Source organism: Aspergillus pseudotamarii, assembly GCF_009193445.1.
Source record: "Aspergillus pseudotamarii strain CBS 117625 unplaced genomic scaffold BDV38scaffold_37, whole genome shotgun sequence".
Classification (NCBI taxonomy): Eukaryota; Fungi; Ascomycota; class Eurotiomycetes; order Eurotiales; family Aspergillaceae; genus Aspergillus; species Aspergillus pseudotamarii.
Window position 1 is genome coordinate 114,343 of NW_022475051.1, and position 24,387 is coordinate 138,729.

Here is a 24,387-nt window from a genome sequence, read left to right on the forward strand (position 1 = left end):
AGAGGGGAGCTGCGCACTGATTGCGTGTCTTCATCCCCATACAAAACACGCCGGAACGGAAGAAGGCGCTCATCCGAACTTTATTCCCTGATTGACCCAGAATTTCCGTTTGCTTGTTCTTCTATATTTAACCTCGGGTTTCACCTGTGGATTAACGGATTCGAAATGTTTTTTTTTTTTTTTTTTTTTTTTTTTTTTTTTTTTTTTTTTTTTTTTTTTTTTTTTTTTTTTTTTTTTTTTTTGTTTCATGTAACACAGAGAAATTTGAAAGTTAAAATCAAAATACATAAATTATTTATTTTAAATCTACAACACGGACAGAAAATGAATGAAAATCAAAAAGCAAAGCAAGGTGGGATATCCAATGCAACATAATAATCACACTCCAACGCTCAAACATCATCATGACTGAATGAAATATTATGTACAAATCGACCCTGCGAGTTTCCATAAATAAAGAGAAGAAGAAACAGTGCATCATAGTCTGCCCCAACAAAAATACTACTCATCATCAGACACATTCAACAACTCCAGCTCCGTTCTCACGAGCGACTGAAACTCGGCGCGCGTGATCCCTGTGGCTCTAGCGAGCCGGAACAGACTCTTAATGTTAGAACTGATATGCTGCTTGACGCCTACTTCGCATGCTGACTGGTTTTCGGCCTCCAACTCCAGCTTGGCAACAGCCTCCGAGCTGTTAGAGGAGGCAGATGACGGTCGTGGATGGTTCAATGTTCTGTCGGGGTCTCCATGACCATTGAGATGCAGTAGGTTCTCGGGCGCTTGGTTATCAGCATGAGGCTTCAGGAGATTGGCTAGCAGATCTCCGCCTAGGGAAGATGGTCCGAGTTCCGGTTGTTCTTCCGACGGATCATGGTTGTCCATCGCTGGCTGCACATCGGCATACTGCGAGAAGTAGGACGCCTCTGACATGCCCTGGTGCTGAAGGGCAGACCGCGCATTAGGAGCGGGCGTTTTTACTGATGGGGTCCTCCCAGGCGTAGCGTCATACTGAGCCCAGTAATCATCATCGTCGTCGTCTTCGTCTTTAGCGGCTTCCTCCTCCTTCTCCGCCGCTCTTAACGCATCCTCCATCAACCGTTCTTTGGAGTGTGAGTTGGCTTCCCCTATCGATGCTGACCAGTCATCACCATCTGCCCGACTGCCTTCGTGGGGCAGAAGTTCTGCGACTCGCCACCCGGGTCCTCCACCATCCTTGTCGTTGGGGCACCACAGATAGATCGCCTTTAGGCGATAGTCCGAGAGTATGATGCGAGACTGTAGTGTCTCCTCGTCCACGCGCTTATATTCCACGGGGACTTCATCGGGTAGTTCGATCTCCCCCGACACGGGGTGAGGTTCAAAGCTGGACTCATCCACTACCGTCTGAAGCCGCTCAGCTTGACCAGAATCCCAACAAAGGAGTCGCAGCCATGATTCACTCGGAGAAGCGGCGAGGGCACTCAGAACTTGAACTCGCTGACGGAGCACAGGCGATAGCAGAGGCAAAAGTGCAGGCGGGGGCAATGGCGACACAAAAGCCGTAGGGAGACACGCCAGCAGAGGAGGGAGTAGGGTGCGAGGATCCGGAGGGGAGATGAGGTCGACCATGGCGACGGACGATGTTTCTCAAGGTTGAATGACCAATTTAGAACTTGATCGTGGGAATGAGGAGACCTCAGACGTGTAACGGGGGTCCGGAGTAAATTGGTTCGTTAATTTCTGTATTTACTGCGGAAGAATTTCTCGTTGGCGGTGAACCAACAACTGTGCATACATAGAAGTCAAATGGGAGGAAGGAGAGCTAGAGACGAACGAGAGAGGAGAGTTCTAATAAAGAAAAGGAAAGGAGCGCATCGTGATCGCCTTGAACAAGCTACCACTGACCAGGTACTTGTGCCACCACCAGTCGGGGGAAAGGGAGAAGCTTCGCATGGTCTCGAACTGCTTGGTCTCCCTTCGCCCGAAGAGCGTGCAGGAGAGAGGGTGGGGTCACGTTTGCGGGGTTGGGAGCCACGGTATGGAGGAGTACTAATGAATTAGATTGGCTTTGGAAATATTGGCAGATCAAAACAGAGTGAGACTGTTTTTCATCCGGTCTGGGAGTCATGGGACTCGCGGACCTGGTGGACTGGACTATGAGTATTCAGTCGATACTGGCAATATATATTGGTACGGTCGACGTCCCCCTTCAGATTATAATGGGTAAATATTTAGGAGAAATTTGAATGACTGAACCATAATCAACATGGGCCAAGGGGGTCAAAAAATAATTAACCAATTAATTAAGTATTTGAGCCATTTATAGTGAATTCTTCAAATTTAGTTTAATTGAAATTATGATTTGTTGATGCTTATCGCGGACAGGCTGACCATGTGATCTCCTCGACTCAAGCTGTTTGCAGGCAAATAAATCCCAAATGAACATTCCACAAGCGTTCACAAGTGCTTACAGTTACCCTCATGAGCGACGTGATGCAAGGGATTCTTGTTCCTCGCCCAAGGATTGCCTGTGGGATCGGAGAGACAACTCTGGCCAGAAGTACTCCTTTTAGAAGCCACTGGAACTTTTTTTTTTTTTTTCCCGTCAGCTGAGGGCATAACTGGGACTGAAGTGGCCATTATTGGAAAACGACCTCGGCACCCATGTTAGAACACGTTTCGCAAGGTCAATACTCAATACTGCTGCGGCTGAATAGCGCTATTGGGTGCTTACCGTCGGGGATTGCTTTAGTCTGCAGATAACCTGCACGAAACAGTGCCGATAAGCTGCCACCCTGCCAAAATTTGACTCACGATCAAATTCTTTTTTTTTACCTTTTCTCGGCAGTAAAGGACCGTGGAACAATAAGGTCAAATGTGGGAACCATTGAAGGGAAAGCGATATTGAATAAAACAAAGAGGGAAAAGCCATCATTATGACCGAAGAAAAAGTTCCCGAGCTCGCTATGGCCGCCTCACCATTGACGCCGGATATTCCGGAGTCGAGTGACCGTGATATCGTGGAGGCAGATCTTCCAGAGGAATTGAAAGAGCTGGAGAGGAGACTTCGCTGGAAAGTGGACTTGCGCCTCTGTACCATTGCTGGCATTCTCTGTAGTCTCAATCTGCTCGACTCCGGCATCCTCTCATCGGCCTCCGTGACTAGTATGCTTAGCGATCTTGACCTGGAAGGTACTCGATATTCGGTATCGATCTTCATCTTTACCATAGCCTCCGTCGTCTTTCAACTCCCTTGCACGGTTGCAGTGCGCTGGGTCGGCCCGCGGATTTGGTTTGCGTCTATCACATTTTGTTTCGGCCTGCTTACTCTCTGTACGGCGTTTGTTCAAACGTGGAAACAGCTTATTGCCCTTCGTGTGCTGCTAGGCATGGCCATGTCCGGTATATACCCGGGTTTAACGTATCTTATCAGCACCTGGTACACCCGACGGGAGCAACAGCTCCGATTCGCATTTCTCCAATCGGGAGAGGTCACCGTGATGGCGACGGGCACGATTGTCAATTACGGTCTGAATCACTTAGATGGACGGGCGGGACTGAGCGGCTGGCGCTGGATGTTCCTTGTCCAGGGACTCATCACATGCGTCATTGGGGTCGTCACGTATTGGTGGATGGTCGATTTCCCGGAAGCAGCACACCGAAGCTTCTACTTCCTATCTGAGGCGGAGGCGCAGTTAGCCGTACAGCGTATCCAGGTCGATCGCAATGATGTGGTGCCGGAGCCATTTACATGGAGCAAAGTCGCTGTGAACTTTCTGGACCCTAAGCTGTACGGGTTTGCATGTATGTTTTTTATTCTCAATTTAGTTTCCACCGCATTGTCGTATTTTCTCCCGATCATTCTTCAATCGGGAATGGGGTTTTCTAGCAACGCAGCTATCCTCCTTTCGACGCCAGTATGTCCCATCTTCTCTAACGTTGTGTTCTTTCTTTGTATGTTGCAATGCGTATTCTAACCTGAGCAGCCATATTATTGGTCGGTCGTCCCGGTCCTTTTCACTTCTCTTGTTGGAGACACGTACCGATTACGGGGGCCACTAATCACGTTCAATGCCCTTTGTCTAATAGCGGGCTTCCTGATGTTCGGCCTCCCCTCCTCCACTCAGGTGACCGTGCGGTATATCGGGACATTCTTGGCCACTGGAGCATACGTCTCCAATTGGGCGGCACTGAACGCGTTCATGGCAAACAATGTGGTAGGACAGTGGAAACGCGCCACCACCGCGGCTGCAGTGTCTGCCTGTAACGGTCTGGGAGGAGTAGCGGGTAGTTACATTGTCCGACAACAGGAGGCCCCGCAGTATCAGACTGCTGTATGGGTATCGGTGGGGTACGTGTTGATACGTCAAGTGCTTTATGAGGCTTGAGCTGGGGCTTACTGAAGCAGATCTCATATTCTCATGATTGTCATTGTGGGTGTGTTTACCCTCGCCTTTTACAGTTGCAACCGTCAGCAGAAAAGGGGGCAGCGAGTTATCCAAAATAGAGTAAGCGTTTTCCCGCTTAGAATAAGTATTGCCTGATTTAATTGCTAATCTGCGCAGGCTCACTTTCGGTATACCTATTGATTTGAAGGCTGCCCAACGAATTTATGATTTTTAGGAGGATAAAAGTACCTATCATGAATATAGCTAATGTTCAAATACTGCATAGATTTCTCAACTGACCGTCTTGAACGCCGGTATTATTGTACAACACCCTGGCATGAACATAGCATCTACGCCAGGAACAATATGATTGACATATCACTGCGCTTATCACATGTAACCCTCAACCAGAAAACAGTCTACTGTTTGACACCATTCCCGTCAGCTTTAGCAGTATCCCTAGCAACCTCGACCCCTTTAAACTCCTGCTCAGCAAACAACGTGCTAGCATCATAAGATCCAAAATCCCGCAACTTGACCCCCAAATGAAACATGACATCAATCTGCTCAAGAGTCTTGCCCCGACACTCGGGCACGAAAAAGAATGTGCAAACGAACGCGACAACCGCAACGGCACCAAAGATGAATCCAACCTTGGAGTTTAGACCTGCAAATTCCGCATCTACAAGGTAAGGGATGGTGAAGTTGACGACAAAGCTGGATGATGCATATTAGCCTCTGAGACAATAGATAAACACAGGGTAAACGGAGGACAGGGCAGAGAACAACATACTTAGAAACGACATTGACAACAAACCCCAACTGCAGCGTCATGTCTCTCAACCGCAGCGCAGGTAGCTCGGTGGCGACTACGTACGTTTGCGGTCCCCAACCGAGAGAGAATCCCAGTGCCATGACCACGTACATACCCACCACGCCTTTCTTCAAGTCGGTTGTCATGGGATTCGGAGTCCCTAGACCTCCCATCGTCAATAGGCCTGCTGCCATGACTCCAGAGCTAGCTAGGAGCATGGGTCTGCATTGAAAAGGCATTAGCATAACCTGTCAGCTAATATCTCAAGGACATAAAGGTATAAAACAAGGAAAAGGTGAACCATACCTCCTCCCAACCCGATCGGTATATGCCAACGAGCCAATGATCGACACCAAATTCAAAAGCGAAAGCACAACCGTCATGTCAAACGGATTAACAGTCCCCAACTGCTTAACATAAACCGCTCCATACTGAGATGAAAACGCCTGCCCAGTACCTTGCTGAAAGAAATTGACCATGAAAACGAGCGCCGTTCTCTTCAGATTAACTCCTTTGACCAGGTCGACCCAATGGCCTTTTTCAACCTCTTGTTCGAGAACAGTTTGAAGCTCATGGAATTCGTCGTTGATCTGTTCGATAGTAAAACGTCCCTGGCGCAGTTGCCGGAGACTAGCCTTGGATTCCTCTACGCGGCCTTGTTGGAGGAGCCAGCGTGGGCTCTCAGGGACGAACCATATCAACGATAGAACTATTGTTGGGACGATGTAGAATAGACCAAGGGGGATGCGCCAGGCTCGGTCATCTTCGATTTTGCTTGTACCCCGGCAGATGGAGTTGATGATTAGACCACCTAGGATGATGCTGAACTGGTAGGTACCTACGGCGAGGCCTCGGACTTGCGCTGGGACTATACAGCGATTTAGTGTTGGTGAACTAAAAGGTAGTATAAATCTGATGGGGCTCACCTATTTCAGATTGGAAGGTTGGGACAACAGCCAACTCCATCCCAACATAGACGTAATTCAGGATTCGAGCAGCGAGGATCTGATCACGGTTTCTCGAGGTAACTGTGATCGTGGCCGTGATGAGAGCGTAGCAACTCATCGAAAACATGCACCAACGTCGACCGAACCGGGTGGATATCTGACTGCCGATGAGCACGCCTGACTAGTTAGCACATCCGGCGCTTGTCGTTGCAGTGGGACATACCAGCAGCAAATCCGATGTAGTTTAGACTGTTGAACAGCGATAGCCAGGCTGGGTCCAGTGCATACTGCTTCGTTCTAGGGTTATAGTCGCCGAAGCGTTTGTCGAAGGCGTCCATAGCCTGCGTCGTAGCAAAACCTTGGTTATCAAAGCCATAGTTGAAGGAGGATATGGCTATGAGGATGCAGGCTAGGGCTAGTCTGGTGTTGAAGTATGCAAGGAACTGTGGACGTTTCATGCTGGATATCTGTAAAGGGTATGGGCTACAATGGTCATCTTGAGATGAATTGTGTGCGTAAACGGGATATATAAGTATATTGCCATGTACACCAGATCATAACCATCTTGCTATAGTGTCTGATGAGACAATATCCCATGTCATTGGCACCATCTCTATGCCGATCGGCTTTCAGGGCGATATTTCGTTGCTAAGAGATGTCGGCTGTCGGGGCCGATGCTGCGGGGATGGATAACCCTAACTACTAGTAGCATTGGAGCTAGTACACATGGATTTCGAGGAAATGACTGACTTTAACTGATTCTAACTTGTAGATCTGGATCTCGTCTTCGATGTCCGGTGTCTTGTGTACTGACATGCTTATAATGCCTCTCTTTCGGATATCGTGTAATCTGAGCGGTTTGAATTGCATTCCTCTCTAGCTAGGAAGTTGCTGTAACTATGTGTTGGTGAACTGAACTTGACTAGAAGAATATCCCGTATACCCTCACGGCTTTGTTCGCATTGTGGATCAACAGCAGATCACGCAATTTAGTGGCCCACCCCCGCAATCACAACTCGTGCTGGACCAATTAAACTATCCACGGTGCTGCTACATGTCTGCCTTCGGTTCTAAATATGGGAATGTCCCTCCGTTTACCATTGAATTACAAATTATCCATATCAGATTTGGCACGACATGGCTACACTCACAACAGCAGGATTGAGCCAGAGACACAGGACCTGCCAGCAGTGTAGACTAAGAAAGGTGCTCAGAGAACCTAAGGCCCGCATACACTCAAGCTCATTTGTGATATAGGTTCGCTGCGATGGGCGAAAGAGCATTTGTAGCAACTGCGACCGACTTCAGTTCGCTTGCTCTTTTCAAAACCTGGACTCATCGTCTCCCGCACTAGAAAGACCGGAGCGGCTTCGAGCCCGACAAGCATGTAGTCGTTGTCATTCTTTGAAAGTTCGCTGTAGTGGGCATCTCCCTGCATGTCTCCGTTGTCAAAAGCGAGGAAGGGAGTGTGTCTATTCCTCGAGCCTACTCAAGACTGGGAGCACTGGTGAAAAAAAAGGTCCCAAGGATGCTCCACAGCGGTCTGTGGAGCAAGGGGAGCAGACAAATGCCGAGCCTTCGACAACCATTACGTGTGTGAATCTTATATGCTCTTTCTCTCTACGCTAATGCAACTGACGGACCTAGTACGGATGTCTTTAGAAATCCAGACAATATACAAATTCAAGTAGCCCTGGACATTTTCTTTGAGCGCATCTATCCCCTTCCGGGATATGCCTTTCTGCACCGCGCCTCGCTGTATGACCGGTTTCACAGAGGACAGGCCGACCAGAGCCTCCTTCTCTCAATTATCGCTGTTTCGACTTGTTTAACGGAGACAGACTCGTCGAAGCGTGAGTACGCGGCTCAATGCCTGACCAAGGCAGAACAGCTTATTGTTAACAATCTTTCTCAACCGTCCATTATTCGAACGCAGGCATTACTTTTGATAGTACGGTGTAAGATGTGCCTTGGGCAGTATTCCTCTGCATTTCCGCTTGTGTCGCTACTTTCTCGGTTTGCCTTTAGTTTACGATTGAATTACGACAACCAGAGAGTTTGCTTTCTGGCCCGGGAAGCTCGTCGTCGTCTTATGTGGGCCATCTATATGCTTGACCAAACCTGGGCGGCGGGACTATTAGAATTCACCACCTGCCCAGTAGATGCTATCTATGTTGGCCTTCCGTGTCCCGAGGACATATGGGAGCTGGATGTTTCTCCGGAGACCGAAGTACAACTCAAGTCACAGACTAAACTTCCTGGATTACTAGCAGCAAATGTCTGTGTCTCCTACTTAAGGGACAAGGTCCTGCGGTACGTTTTACTAGTAGGTCTTACAATGTGCGCGTATTGGGTATACTAACAGATTTAGCCATGCAAAGCGATTTGCCGCCGGGAATTGCAGTGCCATTGAGATAATGTATGGGATACGAGAGCTGGAAACTGAGCTCGAGCAGTTCTATCTCCGCCTGCCTCCATCAAGTGCCTATTCAGAGAGGAATCTAAGACTCCGTGCTCATTCATCCTGGCTGCCTCGGTTTATTGTTCTACATGTCCTATGGCATCAATGCTACTGCGACCTGTATCGCTGCATTACTAGTGGACTAATCGAGTCTGTTCCGGCATCCACCTTGAATGAATTTGATACTGCATTTGTTCTCAGGTGTCGGGAACAGTGCACGCACCATGCAGTACAGATTGCAGGTATTCTTACCTCGCTGACCGATCTCAGGTTGGAGTTCTTAGTCCTCCCACTGGACGTGGCTGTTTGTGCGTACCAGTGCATACGCCTCCTCCTCCATGGCCAGAAGACACATGAGCATAAGATACCAGTATCCGGGGAGATGATCAAGCATTATCAACGATCATGTTTGCAAATTATACAGACTGTAGCTCGGACTTCACCTTCAGTTCAGACAATCGTAAGTCAGTGACTAGCTGGTAGGTAAGTAGGTAGCTGACATATTTAGGAACGTGACTTCAAAGATCTCATAGATGAAACTCAGGATCATAACGATCATCCAGAGAACTGCCTTAAGCACAGCCAACAGCAAGGCCCTCGCCAGATCCTCTCCATTCATAGCTTAATTGCTAGATCGGAGTTCATTGACGATAGCGAGGAGTTAGCACTCCAGGGTGCACATGCTGGTGACAACTTCTCTGTCTATGAGAAGCATAACCACGAATACGGCGGACCATCAGGCACGTTGGAGCTACCACCCTCGTTGCCCAGTTTGGATCCTGCGGAGGATATGACTCCAGACTCAATTGTGGCAAGCCAAACGTGGCTACAGGGTGGCAATGCATTTGAGGGAGCATGGGATGAACCCGGAATAGGGTTTGATTTGATCCGACAGATGCAATGGGATGGTATGGGGTATTTCTGTTGATGTTCTTTGTTATTGTGATGTCATCCAAGTTCAATACTACGTAGTAACTGATATTTTATCTAGTACCCTCACCAGTCCTTTCGAGAAAGCCATTTCTGATGAACAGATGCTCATTCTATCCCCAGTCTGTGGTTCTATTTCAGAGTCGAGAGTAATCGTGTTCCAGGAGCTTCGGCACTCCGGTCGTGGAACTTGACCTGCCTAGATCTACTAGATACCCAATGTTCCTATACAAAGGCACTACAATACAAAGAGATCTTACATATATACTTCCCAACTATGATTTTTCAGTATATTCTTTTCATTTGTCAACTGTGTAGACTTCGATTAACTCGTCATCCATGACAGCGGCCCTCCACTTCTCGAGACGTCCGTCCACTTTACCTTGCTAGCCTCATTGGTGTTGGAAGAATTAGGGCCAATACTGACTGACCGTCACATGAGCTCTAACAAACTGCGGATGGTGTCATCAGGTGGATGTTTGACGCTGCACTTAGTGGACTCCACCCCGATAACCGACGATCGGTAGACCGACAGCCGATATGCCATTCTAGCAACCCTAACTACATATATGCTCAAGCAAACCACCAACTCCATACATTAAGTAGATAGATAATAAAAAGGCCCACCAATCTACACCACAGAGATGACAGTAACACCAACAACTGCCACCACCAAAATGCCCTCCAAACCCAACCTCGTAATCTTCATGCCAGACCAACTGCGCTACGACAGCCTCTCCTGCACCTCGACCCCCAAAACCACCTTCCTCAAAACCCCCAACGTCTCCTCCTTCGCATCCCGAGGCACCCTCTTCACAAACTGCTTCACCCAAGCCTCCGTCTGCTCCCAATCCCGCTGCAGCATGTTCACCGGAACCTACCCGCACGTCAGCGGCCACCGCAGTCTCGAAAACCTCATCAAACCCTGGGAACCCAACCTCCTCCGCAGCCTAAAAGAAAACGGCTATCATGTTGCCTGTCTCGCTCCCCGGGGAGATACCTTCGCGCCGACCGTGACAGAACTCTCCGTAGATGAGTACGGGTTCCTCGAGACACCTGAATTCGTACCCCGGTTCTCGGGTGACAAGGCCAATGACTCCAAGGATGAGAGTATCTGGGGTCGACTTTTCTACAAGGGATTGAGGAATGCGGCCGAGGCAAGCGATTACGATGATGCCGTTGTACGGTCTGCGTTGCGGTGGCTGGAGTGTCCACCTCAGGATAAGCCCTGGGTCCTCTTTATGCCGCTGATTTTCCCGCATTGTCCGTTTCAGGTTGAGGAGCCTTACTTTTCGCTCTATGACCGGAATGTCATCCCCGAGCCCGGGGCTGTGCCGGGAGAGAAGACCGGGTATGAGCCGCGGTATATGCAGGTGATTCGGGAGCGGTACGGGACGGGGCGAGCAACGGGGGAGATCTGGCGGGAACTGAAGGCGACATATTATGGGATGATATCGAGATTGGACGATCAGTTTGGACGGGTCGTGGGAAGGTTAGATGAGTTGGGGCTGTGGAATGAGACCATTACGATGTTTTTCACCGATCATGGTGAGTATCTTGGAGATCATGGATTGATTGAGAAGTGGCCATCTGGACTATCCGACTCGCTTGTGCACGAGCCGTTGATTATTGCCGGTGGAGGACTGCCCCAGGGTCAGGTTTATACTGGCATGGCGGAGATGGTGGATCTCGTGCCCACTGTTCTTGAGCTTTGTGGCATCGCTGAACAGTTCCCGCATAACGGGCGGTCGTTGGTTCCTGTCCTCCGGGATCCGAGTCTGGGGCATAAGGAGTATGCGTTTAGTGAGGGTGGGTTCCTGACGGCTGAGGAGCCGTTGCTGGAGCAAGCGCCTTATCCGTATGATATTAAGGCTGCATTGCAACATGAGGATACGACGCTGGTGGGGAAGGCGGTTAGTATTCGTTCGTTGGAGTGGACGTTTGTTTATCGGTTGTATGAGCCGGCGGAGCTGTATCATCGGCAACGGGATCCGGAGGAAATGCATAATCTGGCCGCGGAGCCGAAGTATGTGCCTGTGGCTAGGATGTTGGAGGCGGAGGTGTTGAGATGGTTGGTCGAGTCGTCGGACTTTTTGCCGTGGACGAAGGATACGAGGTTTCCTGAGGTGAAGCTGAAGTCACCGAAAGAGCAGTTGGAGGAGCGATTGCGAAAGAGAAATGTCGGGGGAAACTAGATGTACTCCGTCTGGAGTAGTGGGTTTCGACTAATGCACGGTGATTCACCCCATTCACCGCTGTATGTGCCATGGTAACAATGTGGGAGCATTGCGCGTGTTCTCCTGCATACCTCTGCAAGGCGACAAAGAAGAGCCTTCTCATTCTCATTCCGAGGATCCTTATCTGTATGGAGGGTCATGCATAGCATCTGTAGCTCGGACACTGTAACATCAATGGCCTCGGTGCCATCCTTCGATTCGGCTTGATGCGTGGTTTGCTTGATCCTCTTCCCGAATTCGATGAAAGTTAGTACACATGAAACGAGCCCGACTATCGTGACTGGGTCCATCTTGATAAAGAACGTGAGCCCATCGCTTAGGTAGCGCAAGAGCAATGAGAACAGAAGAGAGCACATTAACCCGATGAGTGATACCATTGGTTCCAAAGTCTGGCGATATAATCTAGAGAAGGTGGAAGACAGTGGCATTGTTGACGTTTCAGGATCTGTAACCTCTGTAATATACATGAGGCCCGAACATGGACGCTATATCAAAGATCATAGAGACCAAGAGTTGCACACCGAGTAACCTTCTTCCTCTTGTGCCTGGAATTCCTGGATTAAGAACTCGACCAAAGCGCACGATTCAAGGTCTCGCTACGCAGTGTCATTGACTATGCTTGAGCTTTATGTCATGTTAAACAGAACAATTAATCTATATTCATTTTGGAATGCCTTCTATATACATCATAACCAAGTCATCACAGCTCAACAAACTCATGCTTCAACAGTTCATCCTTCTCAACCTGTCCCAGATAACCGTGAACCTTCTCGGTCAAAGCATCAATGTCGTAACCGAAGTACTTGTACGCCACCTTGCCAGGCAAACTGTGGCCGAAGCGCTTAATGCAGACGCCAGCGTCCGCATACCGCTCCCAGCCGTTAGGTGCATAAGGCTCGATAACCACAGCAGGAATACCACGGTGCCTCTGCAGAACAGAGCGCTTGTATTCGAGGGATTGTTGTTCGAACAAACGCTGGCAGGGGAAACTGATTACCCGCGCGACGATGCCCTTCTCCTTGAGCTTATTGGCGACCTCCAGGGCGAAGGACAATTCTGCGCCCACACCGATGAGGGTAACAGCTGCGTTCTCGGCCTCTTCGAGAACATATGCACCGCGCGCGACGCCGTCGCGACGGGTTTGCTTCAACTGGGGCAGAGTGTGACGGGAGGTGGAGATGATGGTGGGTGTCTTCTTGGCTTCGATGGCGGCAATCCAGGCACCGGCGGTTTCTTCGCTATCACCGGGACGGATGTAGAGAAGGTTGGGCATGGCACGGTATAATGCGGCTAATTCGATGGGCTGATGAGTGGGGCCGTCCTCTCCCATACCGATGGAGTCGTGTGTCGCGGCGTGGATGATCTGGAGGTGTTGCAATGCGCCCATACGCACGGCGGGAGCAGCGTAGAGGTAGAACATGAAGAAGGACGAGGTGATGGGGATGAAGGTGTTGGGGGCATAAGCGGCCAAGCCGTTGGAGATAGCGCACATGGCGTGTTCGCGCACACCATAGTGGATGTAGCGACCGCCGTAGTTGCCGTTAATGCCGCAGGTGGTGCGCAGATCAGGCTATACAAGTTAGAATGGCTCAACTAATCGATTAGGGTCTGGACGACTTACGTGTTGGAAGTCTACCTTTCCAGGCCAGATCATGTTCACAGATGGCGAGAGATCAGCAGTACCGACCATGAAGTTCTCAATCTCCTTAGCAATGGGGTTGAAGACCAAGCCCGACGAAGCTCGTGAAGCGGTAGGCTTCTCTGGGAAGTTGGCGGGGATCAGGTCCTTCCAGTTGGATGGCAACTCTCCGCTCATGCGGCGCTGGAATTCTGCGCCGAGCTCAGGGTACTGAGCGGTATATTGCTTCACAAGGTCCTTCCACTCCTGGACAAGAGATTCACCGCGTGCAGGAAGATCTTCGAAGAACTTTCGTACCGTTTCTCCGATAACAAAGTGCTCGTCTGGGTTGAACCCGTTGTCCTTCTTCATCTGGGCCACATTGGGGGCTCCAAATGCAGCACCGTGGGCTGCGGCCTGACCGGCAACATTGCTACCAAGGCCAATGACTGTGCGGACGTTGATGAATGTTGGCTTCTCTGTGGAGGCGCGAGCCTGTTCCAGCGCGCGCACAAGGCCCTCGACATCGTAGCAACCGTCTTCCACGTCGATCACGTCCCACCCGGAGGCGCGCATCTTGCCGTTAATGTCTTCAGTGTTGGTCAGATCGACCGATCCATCACAGGTAATTTGGTTGTTGTCGTAGATGATAGTCAAGTTATTAAGCTTCAGATGACCCGCATACGAAATAGCTTCTAATCCAACACCCTCCTGCAGACAGGCATCTCCAATCATACACCAGGTGTGGTTGTTAACAACATCGTATCCTGGCTGGTTGAACTTCGCAGCCAAGTTCTTGGTCGCCATCGCCAATCCGACGGCATTAGCAACACCCTGACCCAGGGGTCCCGTGGTGACTTCGATACCCTCGTGTTCGATCTCAGGGTGACCAGGGCAAAGTGCGTCGATGCGATCCGAGTGGTAGGACTTGAGTTGGTCAAAGGTCATCGCCTTGTATCCGGTCAAGTGCAGGAAGGAGTACTGGAATAGGCATGTATGGCCGTTGGAGAGAACGAAACGATCGCGGTTAAAGAAATCGGGGGTATGTGGAGCATAGCGCATCACATATCGCCAGAGAGCGACACCGATAGCGGCCATACCAATGGCGCCACTGGAGGTTTGATGTCAGTATCCTCCGTATTCAACGTCTGCTGGCTAACATACCCAGGGTGGCCTCCTCCGAATTGCTGGCATAAGTCCGAAATGAGCATACGGAATGTCTTCAACACGATATCATGGTCTTTGGACATTTGCTGAACCAGCGGCAGGGCAGATTTGCCGCTGCCGTTGACGGTAACCGGACCAACAGCCATGATGTATGTATGTATTCGCGAGGATCTTTAGTCCGATTTTGTCTTCAACAACTCGCAATCAGGACCCGATCGGACTTATATTTATAACTCGAAGCGCGACCGGGGACTTTTCTGCGCATTACAGATAGGGTAGGGTGAGCCCTTTTGCCCGATCTGGAAAGTTGAGGCACTTCTGGCTGAAAAAGGCAATCGAATGGTGACCCACATTTCCTCTTTATCGATAAGACGATCCACATTAGGAGCGGGTCTCGTGATTCCAGTGGTTGCAGTTTCCCTCCTCAATTTTCCTGCACGAATACCCCACAATACCCCATATCACTAAGCATTGCCTTGCAATACGGAGGCCCTCAATATAATATCCACGAATTCCCCCCACACCATGTTTTCCTCTGTCTTTCGCTTTTCATATCCTGATCAAGCAATAAACACAAAAATACTAATTTTGGTCCATCATGGCGCCCTCTCTCCTTGATCCCAGTCTCAATCCCCCCACAGCCGCAACGCCGGCCAAACAATCTACAGAGACTATTGTCACGCCTTTCCCCAACCCTTCTCTTCAAGTCACAGCCGATCACAAGCTCAAGGCCATTGATGCACCGGTGTATGCCCCAAAGCACGGTGAAGTTCTACTTCAAATCAAGGCAACTGGAATTTGCGGGTAAGGATATCGTATTAGTTCAGTGCGCCAGCATTTACTAACAGTTGAACAAAAGTTCTGATCTTCACTTTTGGAAGACCGGTTGCATTGGAGAACTAATCTTCAAGGGCGATTGCATTATCGGACATGAAGCCGCAGGTGTTGTCTTGAAATGTGGCGAGGGAGTCACTCACCTCCATCCAGGTTCGTTCACCGTAATTGACCCTCTCTACTGAATAGTGTTGACACAGAAAAATTAGGTGACCGAGTGGCTGTGGAGCCGGGTGTGCCCTGCGGGGACTGCTTTCTCTGCCTCGACGGCCGTTATAACCTTTGCGAAGATGTCCAGTTCGCAGGTGTATACCCTTACGCTGGAACAATTCAACGATACAAGACGCACCCAGCAAAATGGGTTCACAAGTGAGACTTAGCCAAATTTTCATGCATTCTACATTTCTAACCCCAAGCCTAGGCTCCCCGATAATCTCACTTACGCGGAGGGTGCCCTCCTTGAGCCCCTCTCGGTTGTTATGCGTGGAATGTCAGTCGCTGGCTTGCAGCTTGGTCGCGGGGCCGTCGTCTGCGGTGCCGGACCCATTGGACTAATCGCCTTGGCTGCGGCACGGGCGTCAGGCGCTCATCCTATCGTTATCACAGACCTAGAGCCTAGTCGGCTGGCGTTCGCCAAGGAGTTCGTCCCGAGCTGTATCACATACCAGGTGAACCGCGATCTAGATGCCCAAGGAAACGCCAAGGCAATCCGAGCGCTGTTCGGCACCGAAGAATACTTTGCCCCGGAGACGGTTCTCGAGTGCACCGGTGTTGAAAGCAGTGTATGCACTGCTGCGTTCACTGCCCGCCGAGGCGGTGCGGTCGTGGTCATTGGCGTGGGTAAAGCTGTGATGAACAACTTGCCGTTTATGCATATCTCGCTGGCTGAGGTAGGATACCGGGATATCTATATCCTATTACGCTCTTATTAACATTCTCGCTACAGATTGACTTACGCTTCATCAACCGCTACCGCGACACTTGGGCTCCAGCTATTCAGTGCATGAGCGGCGGAATCCTCGATCTCAAGAAACTTGTTACTCATACATTCCCATTAGAACAGGCTGAGTCGGCTTTGCAATTGTGCTCTAACCCGAAGAACCCGAGTATCAAGGTCTTGGTGGTGGACGAGGTGGAAGCTACATTGTAGTGTTATATTTGCGGGGATTGTCTTGTTTACATTCGTTTTGGCGTTGATGATAGAGTGCGAAGTGTGTAACAATTTGATATCAGGACTAGTTACGAAGGCTACTTGGCTTGGATTTGAAGTTAAAATTTCACGAATGTGTTGGAAGAACCCATTTTATAGCTTACACGTAACTACTTTCTCCCTGCACTGATCTGTTCTCAGAAGCTGTGGACACATCCCTCTCAGCCGGCTAGCCCTACCAGGCAGCATATCAAACCATCTCAGAAGTAAATCATAGCAGTAATACTCCTGATATTTTTGCACAATCACATTCTTTCTATCTCTCGTATTATCTGTCCTTTGTGGACGCATATAGAAATTGAATTTATATAGCATGGTCATTTTCTTTTTAAACCATACCACGCTCTCGTGAATGTTATGATATTTTCATTCAAGCCAGCAACCCTAGTCAGCTGGTACAGTGCCAGAAAATGCTGCTCCAGTCTAGAATATTCCAGGTTAAAGTTCAATATTCTAGTGAATATTGACCCCCTAGAGAGCCAAACCAAGTGGGACAGGCACCGGTACCGTGATTGTTAGTGCCTTGACGAAGGAGCCGCAAAGACTGTACGGTGGGTCGGCGGACGTGTTTACCTCATTGAAACTCGTCTATCCTTCCCTTTGAGGGTTTCTCCAGCCAATGTAATAGGGCATGGTTTAGGCCATGCCCTGACCAGGCAGGCCAGCTAGTACCACTATGGAATCTTACGCACCACACTATGGTAAATTCGGACAAGACTGCCAAACGGTCCGATCCGAACCGCTGCAATGCTGATCCATGTTTCTGGTCCCGTACTAGCTAGCGGTCTAATGGCTGCTATTGCCGAATCGGGGTGATTGATGATGATGCTGAGCAGTCTGGCTGGGTATTTATGTTTCGGTTTGTCTCGGCTCTCCGTGTCGATAGTGAACAGGGAGGTCCTTTGTTTGATATCGGTGTGAAATATAATGGCTTTAGTAGTGGTTCCCCTTTTAATAGCGTTTGTTGGGTTCGCAATGCGTGAGTCTATCTTGGATCCTGCTAGCCCACAGGGCGCGACACTCGTTCCCGGTTTCTGTTTGACAAGGAGACCTGTATTTTGATAGTTATCTATTTTGAGTCAAGGCTATTTCTAACCGGAAAGACCATGGAGTGTCGTTATTTTTAAGTAGGAACTGCTATGGAACCCAGTGTGAGGACTATGAGATGTGGCGTGCCATGGATTGCGGGTTATGGGGACCATGTATTTCAATGTTTCCATCATTAGGGCTTTGTGTTTGAGAACCAGGCAACACGTATGAAGTTGGTATCTATCTCGCATTTTAAACCATCAAAACATCATAAATGAGTGCAGTTTTCCAAGCTATACATGAATGATATTGAACGAGAAGAAAGTACTCTAATGACTAATCCTTTTGGCCCCCAACGGATGCTTGCGTGGTTCTTTGGTCAGATGAGAAGCCTCCGAAGGTGCCGAACTAAGAGGCATACTACTCTATCTCAAGTTCTTGTACTCTTGTTGTCTACATCTTCGCAGTACCTGTTCCCGGTAATCGAGATCGTCCGCCCACGGCGACCAACAATGCCAACACCCCGGTATTTTGCCCAAGCCCCGGCCTTCCCTGCCGAGACTCCCGTCGCGAGGCTGCCGACTATCTCGCTTCAAGGACTACAGAGTGGGAGCTCCACTGAAGGACACAAGTTGTTCGAAGCTTGTAGAGAATGGGGTTTCTTTCTAATCGATCTGCGAGATTCTGATGATGGGACGACATTCTAGGCAACCGTCCTCCACGGACTAACGCCGGTCCGATTGAATCTAAGCGCACCCAACTCCAAGAGTTTATTCGACACTGCTCTGCAGCATTGGCGGTGATTCTAGGTGCGCTGGACGGTCAGATCGGCCTGGAGCAGGGCACACTGGCTGCACTCAGTCCACTGGACGACGAGTCCGAGACCTCCGTGCGTCTTCTCTGTAGTCCGCCTCAGTCTGCCCCAGAATATGATCGCATCAGCCTGGGCGGACACACCGATATCGGTACCATGACAATCCTGTTCCACGTGGTGGGCGGACTCCAGATCCTTCCGGATGGGAAGGAAAATGTGATGGAGAACTGGGAGTACGTACGACCTGAGCCGGGCTGTGCGCTGGTGAATGTGGGCGATACGCTGGTGGAATGGACGGGCGAACTGCTGCGTAGCTCGTTGCACCGGGTGATGACAGCCCCCGGAGATCAGGCATTGGTGCAGCGCCAAAGCGTGGCGTACTTAGTTCGGCCTGCCCAGAAGGCATCTATGCGACGCATTCGGGGTGGCAAGATTCCTCCATTGTCCGAAGGGGAAGAGGAGGAGATACGCCCGGTGAATGAGTGGGCAGGTTGGCGGTCACGGCAGATTATGCTGGGCCACTTGAAGCCCCAGAGTCGCGGTGGAAATGTGGCGGTCAGCGAATGAAAGAGAGATTCATGGTATTCATATTAGCACTACTCCGACTCTTTTCTGCTCTTGTTTTGCTGGTCTCGTGCGGGTTCATGTGCCCTTGGAGTAGAGTAGATATAAGATTCGACATTTCTCACTTTATCAGGAGCCTTGTGAATATCCTACCAAGTTACCTTCATCGGAAGGCTATCTATTTACTCTTACGTTTCCTTGGATCTGAAGTATAGTATATACGAGTTACCTCCGCGATAAACATTGCCATCGCGGCTATTCCACTAGTAAGTTTCGTCACAGACCTAGTTTATGCAACTCGTTTGGAGTAAAGCTTCGCTTGGAGGCTATTTTCACTTCCCTTTTTTGCATTCCGTGCAGAAAACTCGCCTCACGCCCAGGTAGAAAGTTCCGTGTAAACTAAGAAACTAAGTAAATAGTCAGATTCTCTACGGAGTTCAAATTCTCTATCCAATCTCAAAGTGGTACTAACAGCCAGACTAATTGCGCAGCGTAGACAGCATTATATATTTCAGTTTAGCATCCCATTAACATAGTCAGATCCAATTCTATCTAGTTCACCATAATTGCACCCTACTCATAGTTTCTGACCATATCCACAGGGTCTTGATCAAAGTATAACCTTTCCTAAACAGCAGGTATATCCATAATCAATCGTTAAGATGCCCCCACCACCCGACATGAATGATACAAATCACCAATGCCGACGCAACGGGAAGCATCCAAACAAAACCTCCACACGGACAAAGATATACCCCGATGGCAACCGTGGCTATTCTTACCGCTTCAGGAAGGGTTTCTGGCGTTATCCACCAATCAGCGCTTTGTGATGGAGACACCCCAAATCACGGGGTAAGGGCACGGGGACACCTGTCCTAATTAGGACTGGCGCGTTATCTCCGGATTTGACCTGGCAGAATCATTTCATTGGAACAACATTTTGTTTTGCCTGATTGGGTTGTGTTATTGTTTACTGTGTGTGGATTTATCCACGTTAGCCCTGTGGGACGCGATTTTTTGTGGGAAGGAAAACAAATATAACTAGATTTCTTGGATGGTTCATATTATTCTTCTTGAATTTTAGGATTTTAACAAGAAAGTCGAGTATTCCTTCTGAGATGAGCTCCGCTTTCCTGATTGGGGTTGTCTCTTTGGCGCTATGCTGGAATGGAAATGTCGACGGTGAATTGATTGAGTTAGTGATTTATTAATTTAGAAGATGGCCAAAGTGTCGATTGTATGTCTTGTCCGGTGTGGGATCGACTGGAGTTGGTGGCCTTTTACTATTTGATCAACACTACTAATCCACGCTTCAACAAGTTCTCGTACATGGGGTGGTAAAGAGAGCCAGGAGACTCGAGGCAATTGGCCTACTAGTCTTCTATAGATTTTATGACAAGGTCATGAGCTATTAGAACAGGATCTATTCTCCGGTCTACACATGTAGCAAAAGTGCCCTGTCAGATCAATTCCGGATATCTTCTGGGATATCCGCTACGCCTATGGACATGCGCTGGAGTTCATTATATTCCGCTCGTACAATGTCTAAATACATAAGGGAAGGCGTATAGTTATCACCATCCATGCAATATAAACGAACTGTTGGGGTTTATGATTTTGATAACTTAGTATTCAATGCTCTGCTTAATGGCGTCATATATCCCTGTGTTCAATTAGTATGGCTATTCATAATAAAATGTTGATACGTTGACTTACGAGCAACATCAGGCAGGATGAACTTCTCATATTGAAGTCCTGTATGTGTACTCCATCCCGCAACTCGCTTGACGGGCGCCTCTAGCCGCAAGAACGCCTGGTCCTGAATAGTAGCAGCCACCTCAGCACCGACTCCATAGTTGATCATGCTCTCGTGCACCACGATCGCTCGGCCGGTCTTCTTCACGCTATCGAGGACCGTCTGCCGATCCCACGGGTAGATCGTGCGCAGATCAATCAGCTCCACACTGACACCGAGGGCCTTCTCTGCGGCGGCAATAGCTGCGGAACACAGATAGAGCGGCTGGCCATAGGAGATAAGGGTGACATCATTTCCCGGCTTTAGAATCTCCGCCTTGCTGAGCGGGATTGTGTAATACTCATTCGGAACATGCTCCACCGCCGCACGGTACAAACATTTCGGCTCCATGAAGATGACGGGGTTGTTATGCTCGAAGATAGAAGCGAGGAGAAGGCCCTTTGCTTGCGTCGGAGAACGGGGAACAACAACCTGGACCCCTGGGACGTGAGCGAAAAGCGCTTCGGGCGATTGTGAATGATATCTAGTTGGGGGAGGGGGAGGGTCAGTATAGCCTTTGGGGAGGGCTCATTGGGCCGGGACCATACAAAGCGCCGTGTCCAACCGCACCACAGGGCATGCGCACGACCATGCCGCCAACATTCACCCCCGTGGCACCTTCACGATATCTAAATTTTGCGGCTTCGTTGACAATCTGGTCGAAAGCTGGGAAGACATAATCGGCGAACTGGATCTCCGCGACCGGCTTCATGCCCTGTGCGGCGGCCCCAATGGCAAATCCCACGATTCCTTGTTCCGTCAATGGGGTATTGAAAACACGTTCCGAACCAAATTCCGTCTGGAGATCCATCGAGCAGCGAAAAACACCTCCGAAGGCGACATCTTCACCGAAGAGCATCACCTTCTCCGACTTGGTGAGTGCGGTGCGTAGGGCGGAATTGATGGCTTGGTAGAGGTTCATGGATTTGGAAGTTGTCGAGCCGGGGAGTTCTAGGCTTTCGGAGAGCGTGGAGGATGTGTGATGGAGGAGCGGAGTGGATTTGTAGTCGATGGGGAGGTTCAGTCGTGACGATGGCGATGCCGCGGCCGAGTATAGTCGACGACCGGGCGAGCGTATTAGTCGGGGTAAGCGGAGGGACGCCATGGTGGGAGTTGAGGCGGAGGAGGAGAAGAGGAGCGGAGAGTGTAATTAATCGCAGTCGGTCAAAGAAATGCCTCCCCTTGATTTATATCCCATTCCGTTTTCCCCAGAATGTCATCATGCGGGGATTCTCTTCCGCCCTTCCTCCGCGGATAACCGAGCATGGGTGGCCTCGGTGCCTGGACCCTTTGAAGGTTACATCCAATAATGTCCCCGCGGGTTATAAAACCCTGCCAGATTTTCAGATTCCATTTTCCATGATCAGCGAGATAGTCGGACGGCGGAGACATTGTCAGGTTTTGTTGATGTTCTCTGAAAACGCTATATCTTATCGGACACACGACTCTCTGCACAGGGCTCTTCCACGAACTATTTCCTCTCTTGTTGTGAAAATTAGAAGAATAATGTTGATAATGTTCATCAATGGCTAGTTCAAAAGAGGATCTCAGGCCAGATCAAACTGAGAGAGGCATTGAGTTATGTAGAGGGCCCATTGTTAGGTCGAGCCGGTGGAGACATCGTAGAATATATATCAGAACCGGATAGAAGGGCATGTCTACTCTGTACTAGGTAGACATCTTTTCAACCCATCCAACTAGACGGCTAGCCCACTAATTATATGCCAAAGTAGTATAGCTCTAACTATAGTTTAGTAAATATTGTATAAGCGCTCTCAGCCTATGAACAATGGACTGCATTCTGGAATATCCCTCACCACAATGATAACGTCATGAATTCCAGCATAGTGACAGACTGTCCGGTTTGCCATCACTTTCAGCCAGATCTTGAAGAAAATATTGAACGCCCCTACGATCGGCCATGGGGTGTGAGATCTCGTGGGTACATACCCACCAATGCGGCGGGTGAGCGTGGCTTTGATATTAAAGTAGAGATCGACGGGGTTCGCAAGCAAGCACCCACCGATCAATTTTGTTATACGAAAAGGTGAAAATTCTAATTTCTGCGTGAAGCGAGGTATAAAGCTTGTGCCTTTAGTATAATCGACATGTCAAGACTGATAGTCGGGAGATAAGCATAGTATTAAGAACTAGAAGGTTGATTTGGATTATCCCTATCATTGGGATTTTGATATTATCTTATCTATTACCTGTTCACACTTTTTGGGATCAGCCATGTGAGGCCGGGACTGTAATAGCTGATGCATGGGATTGTGCTTCGAATACTCTGATCTCAAGCTTATTCTTTATACTAACGTGCCAAGTCCATGAGATAACACCAGGCAGATGACATGATCACATAGCTGGTTGTTAAACTAATATGAGGGTCATCAAAAGCAATATTGTCTATAACATGACAGAGAAGAAGAAACCTAGGTCCCTAGAGATTATTAAAGCCACAAAGCTATGGCATGTAGAATGTACTCTAGCTTTCCATTACTCAATAGTAGCATAGACTTACATATCATCCACCCTACTCACGACTTCGAAGATGCTTCACGGATCAGGCGTACTTCAAAACAGTAATATTATATACCAATTTCCATATATCAAATAACAACACAAACAACAAACTCAAAGCAAACTCAAAAAACAAACTCTCGCACCCCCATAACGAAGACAAATCACTCCTTCTCCCCCTCGACCCCAACCCTAACCCCCTCCCTCTCCATCATCCTCTCCAACCACCCCTTCACAAACGGAAACTTGTCGAGATCAAAATCCTCCACACCAACAACCGCCCCCGGTATCCTCTGCCACGGCACAAAGGCCAAATCCGCATACGACAACTTCCCCCCAACAAGCCACGGCCCATCTCCCTCCCCATAAACCCCAGCCTGCTTCTCCAACCACCCCTCCAAAACCCCAGTCACGCGGTTAACCTCCTTAGCGTACCGCTCAACAGCACTGGGAACCTGCTCCGCATGAAACTTCTTAAACCACACCAGCTGCCCATAGTACGGCCCCTGCCCGGACATCTGAAAATGCAACCACTGTTTCGCGAGATAGAAGTCGTGGGTTCCCGGCTCGAAGCTCAGGCGGCGGGCGGTGTCGTACCGGTCGACAAGGTACTCGATTATTGCGCCGGATTCCCAGATCGTGAGACCTGTGTTTGGGTCGTGGAGGGTGGGGAGTCGGCCGTTGGGGTTTAGTGATAGGTAGGAGGGGGATTTGACTTCACTGAAGGGGACCGCGTCGATTGTGTAGGGGAGGGAGAGCTCGTTGAGGAGGATGAGGACTTTGACTGGGTTGGGGCCGGGGCGGTGGCCGTAGAGTTTTAGGGGTTGGAGAGAGGTGGTCATTTTAGTTTTGGTTTTGGTGATTTGGTTGTAGGTGATTAGCTTGGTCTTAGTATTCGATGTGTGTGAGAGCGGGTTGTGTTGATGGATTGGGGTGATGGGGGAGTTGAAGCAGTGTTATATAGCTTTGGGATTGAGGATATAGAAACAGAAAGAAGGTCTACATTTGTAATATCAAATAAGTGGTTACAAATCTATCTTTGACTTTGGGCACATGGATCTGACATTCTGATATTGG

General features: G+C 49.3%; 10 protein-coding genes across 10 annotated transcripts; 5 read left to right on the forward strand and 5 right to left on the reverse strand.

The window, feature by feature from the left end:
• Positions 1 to 265: 265 nt before the first annotated feature.
• On the reverse strand, positions 266 to 2,253 carry BDV38DRAFT_250511 (uncharacterized protein; the record flags this gene model as incomplete). Its single annotated transcript, XM_032054959.1, has 1 exon — positions 266 to 2,253. A coding segment is annotated over exon 1 (1,106 nt), but the record flags the coding sequence as incomplete, so codon positions are not given.
• A 517-nt stretch (positions 2,254 to 2,770) lies between these two features.
• On the forward strand, positions 2,771 to 4,754 carry BDV38DRAFT_118958 (putative MFS transporter). The gene is made up of 4 exons (XM_032051092.1): positions 2,771 to 3,899; positions 3,969 to 4,333; positions 4,391 to 4,490; positions 4,548 to 4,754. The coding sequence occupies exons 1-4, from the start codon at positions 2,919 to 2,921 to the stop codon at positions 4,569 to 4,571; spliced, it is 1,470 nt and encodes a 489-aa protein (XP_031912112.1). The 5' UTR covers positions 2,771 to 2,918; the 3' UTR covers positions 4,572 to 4,754.
• Positions 4,755 to 4,789: 35 nt separating this feature from the next.
• BDV38DRAFT_272328 (general substrate transporter) lies at positions 4,790 to 7,569 on the reverse strand (the record flags this gene model as incomplete). The annotated part of the gene is made up of 6 exons (XM_032057468.1): positions 4,790 to 5,087; positions 5,164 to 5,406; positions 5,491 to 6,052; positions 6,111 to 6,308; positions 6,355 to 6,598; positions 7,435 to 7,569. 6 exons carry the CDS (start codon positions 7,567 to 7,569, stop codon positions 4,790 to 4,792), a joined length of 1,680 nt encoding a protein of 559 aa, XP_031912113.1.
• Positions 7,570 to 7,659: 90 nt separating this feature from the next.
• Positions 7,660 to 9,520, forward strand: BDV38DRAFT_284293 (fungal specific transcription factor domain-containing protein; the record flags this gene model as incomplete). Its single annotated transcript, XM_032060226.1, has 4 exons — positions 7,660 to 7,727; positions 7,779 to 8,444; positions 8,503 to 9,052; positions 9,101 to 9,520. The coding sequence occupies 4 exons, from the start codon at positions 7,660 to 7,662 to the stop codon at positions 9,518 to 9,520; spliced, it is 1,704 nt and encodes a 567-aa protein (XP_031912114.1).
• Positions 9,521 to 10,199: 679 nt separating this feature from the next.
• BDV38DRAFT_284294 (alkaline-phosphatase-like protein) lies at positions 10,200 to 11,717 on the forward strand (the record flags this gene model as incomplete). The annotated part of the gene is made up of 1 exon (XM_032060227.1): positions 10,200 to 11,717. One exon carries the CDS (start codon positions 10,200 to 10,202, stop codon positions 11,715 to 11,717), a length of 1,518 nt encoding a protein of 505 aa, XP_031912115.1.
• Positions 11,718 to 12,459: 742 nt separating this feature from the next.
• On the reverse strand, positions 12,460 to 14,690 carry BDV38DRAFT_272331 (transketolase family protein; the record flags this gene model as incomplete). Its single annotated transcript, XM_032057469.1, has 3 exons — positions 12,460 to 13,329; positions 13,381 to 14,488; positions 14,542 to 14,690. The coding sequence occupies 3 exons, from the start codon at positions 14,688 to 14,690 to the stop codon at positions 12,460 to 12,462; spliced, it is 2,127 nt and encodes a 708-aa protein (XP_031912116.1).
• A 270-nt stretch (positions 14,691 to 14,960) lies between these two features.
• Positions 14,961 to 16,651, forward strand: BDV38DRAFT_294085 (putative alcohol dehydrogenase). Its single transcript, XM_032062417.1, has 5 exons — positions 14,961 to 15,348; positions 15,404 to 15,531; positions 15,588 to 15,747; positions 15,800 to 16,268; positions 16,325 to 16,651. Exons 1-5 carry the CDS (start codon positions 15,143 to 15,145, stop codon positions 16,526 to 16,528), a joined length of 1,167 nt encoding a protein of 388 aa, XP_031912117.1. The 5' UTR covers positions 14,961 to 15,142; the 3' UTR covers positions 16,529 to 16,651.
• A 1,478-nt stretch (positions 16,652 to 18,129) lies between these two features.
• BDV38DRAFT_284297 (uncharacterized protein) lies at positions 18,130 to 18,998 on the forward strand (the record flags this gene model as incomplete). Its single annotated transcript, XM_032060228.1, has 2 exons — positions 18,130 to 18,262; positions 18,325 to 18,998. 2 exons carry the CDS (start codon positions 18,130 to 18,132, stop codon positions 18,996 to 18,998), a joined length of 807 nt encoding a protein of 268 aa, XP_031912118.1.
• A 1,433-nt stretch (positions 18,999 to 20,431) lies between these two features.
• BDV38DRAFT_250525 (thiamine diphosphate-binding protein) lies at positions 20,432 to 21,927 on the reverse strand. The gene is made up of 3 exons (XM_032054960.1): positions 21,339 to 21,927; positions 20,712 to 21,274; positions 20,432 to 20,658 (listed from the first exon to the last, which is right to left on the reverse strand). Exons 1-3 carry the CDS (start codon positions 21,893 to 21,895, stop codon positions 20,621 to 20,623), a joined length of 1,158 nt encoding a protein of 385 aa, XP_031912119.1. The 5' UTR covers positions 21,896 to 21,927; the 3' UTR covers positions 20,432 to 20,620.
• A 1,547-nt stretch (positions 21,928 to 23,474) lies between these two features.
• tpcF (glutathione S-transferase tpcF) lies at positions 23,475 to 24,223 on the reverse strand (the record flags this gene model as incomplete). Its single annotated transcript, XM_032062418.1, has 1 exon — positions 23,475 to 24,223. The coding sequence occupies exon 1, from the start codon at positions 24,150 to 24,152 to the stop codon at positions 23,475 to 23,477; it is 678 nt and encodes a 225-aa protein (XP_031912120.1). The 5' UTR covers positions 24,153 to 24,223.
• Between the last annotated feature and the right edge of the window lie 164 nt (positions 24,224 to 24,387).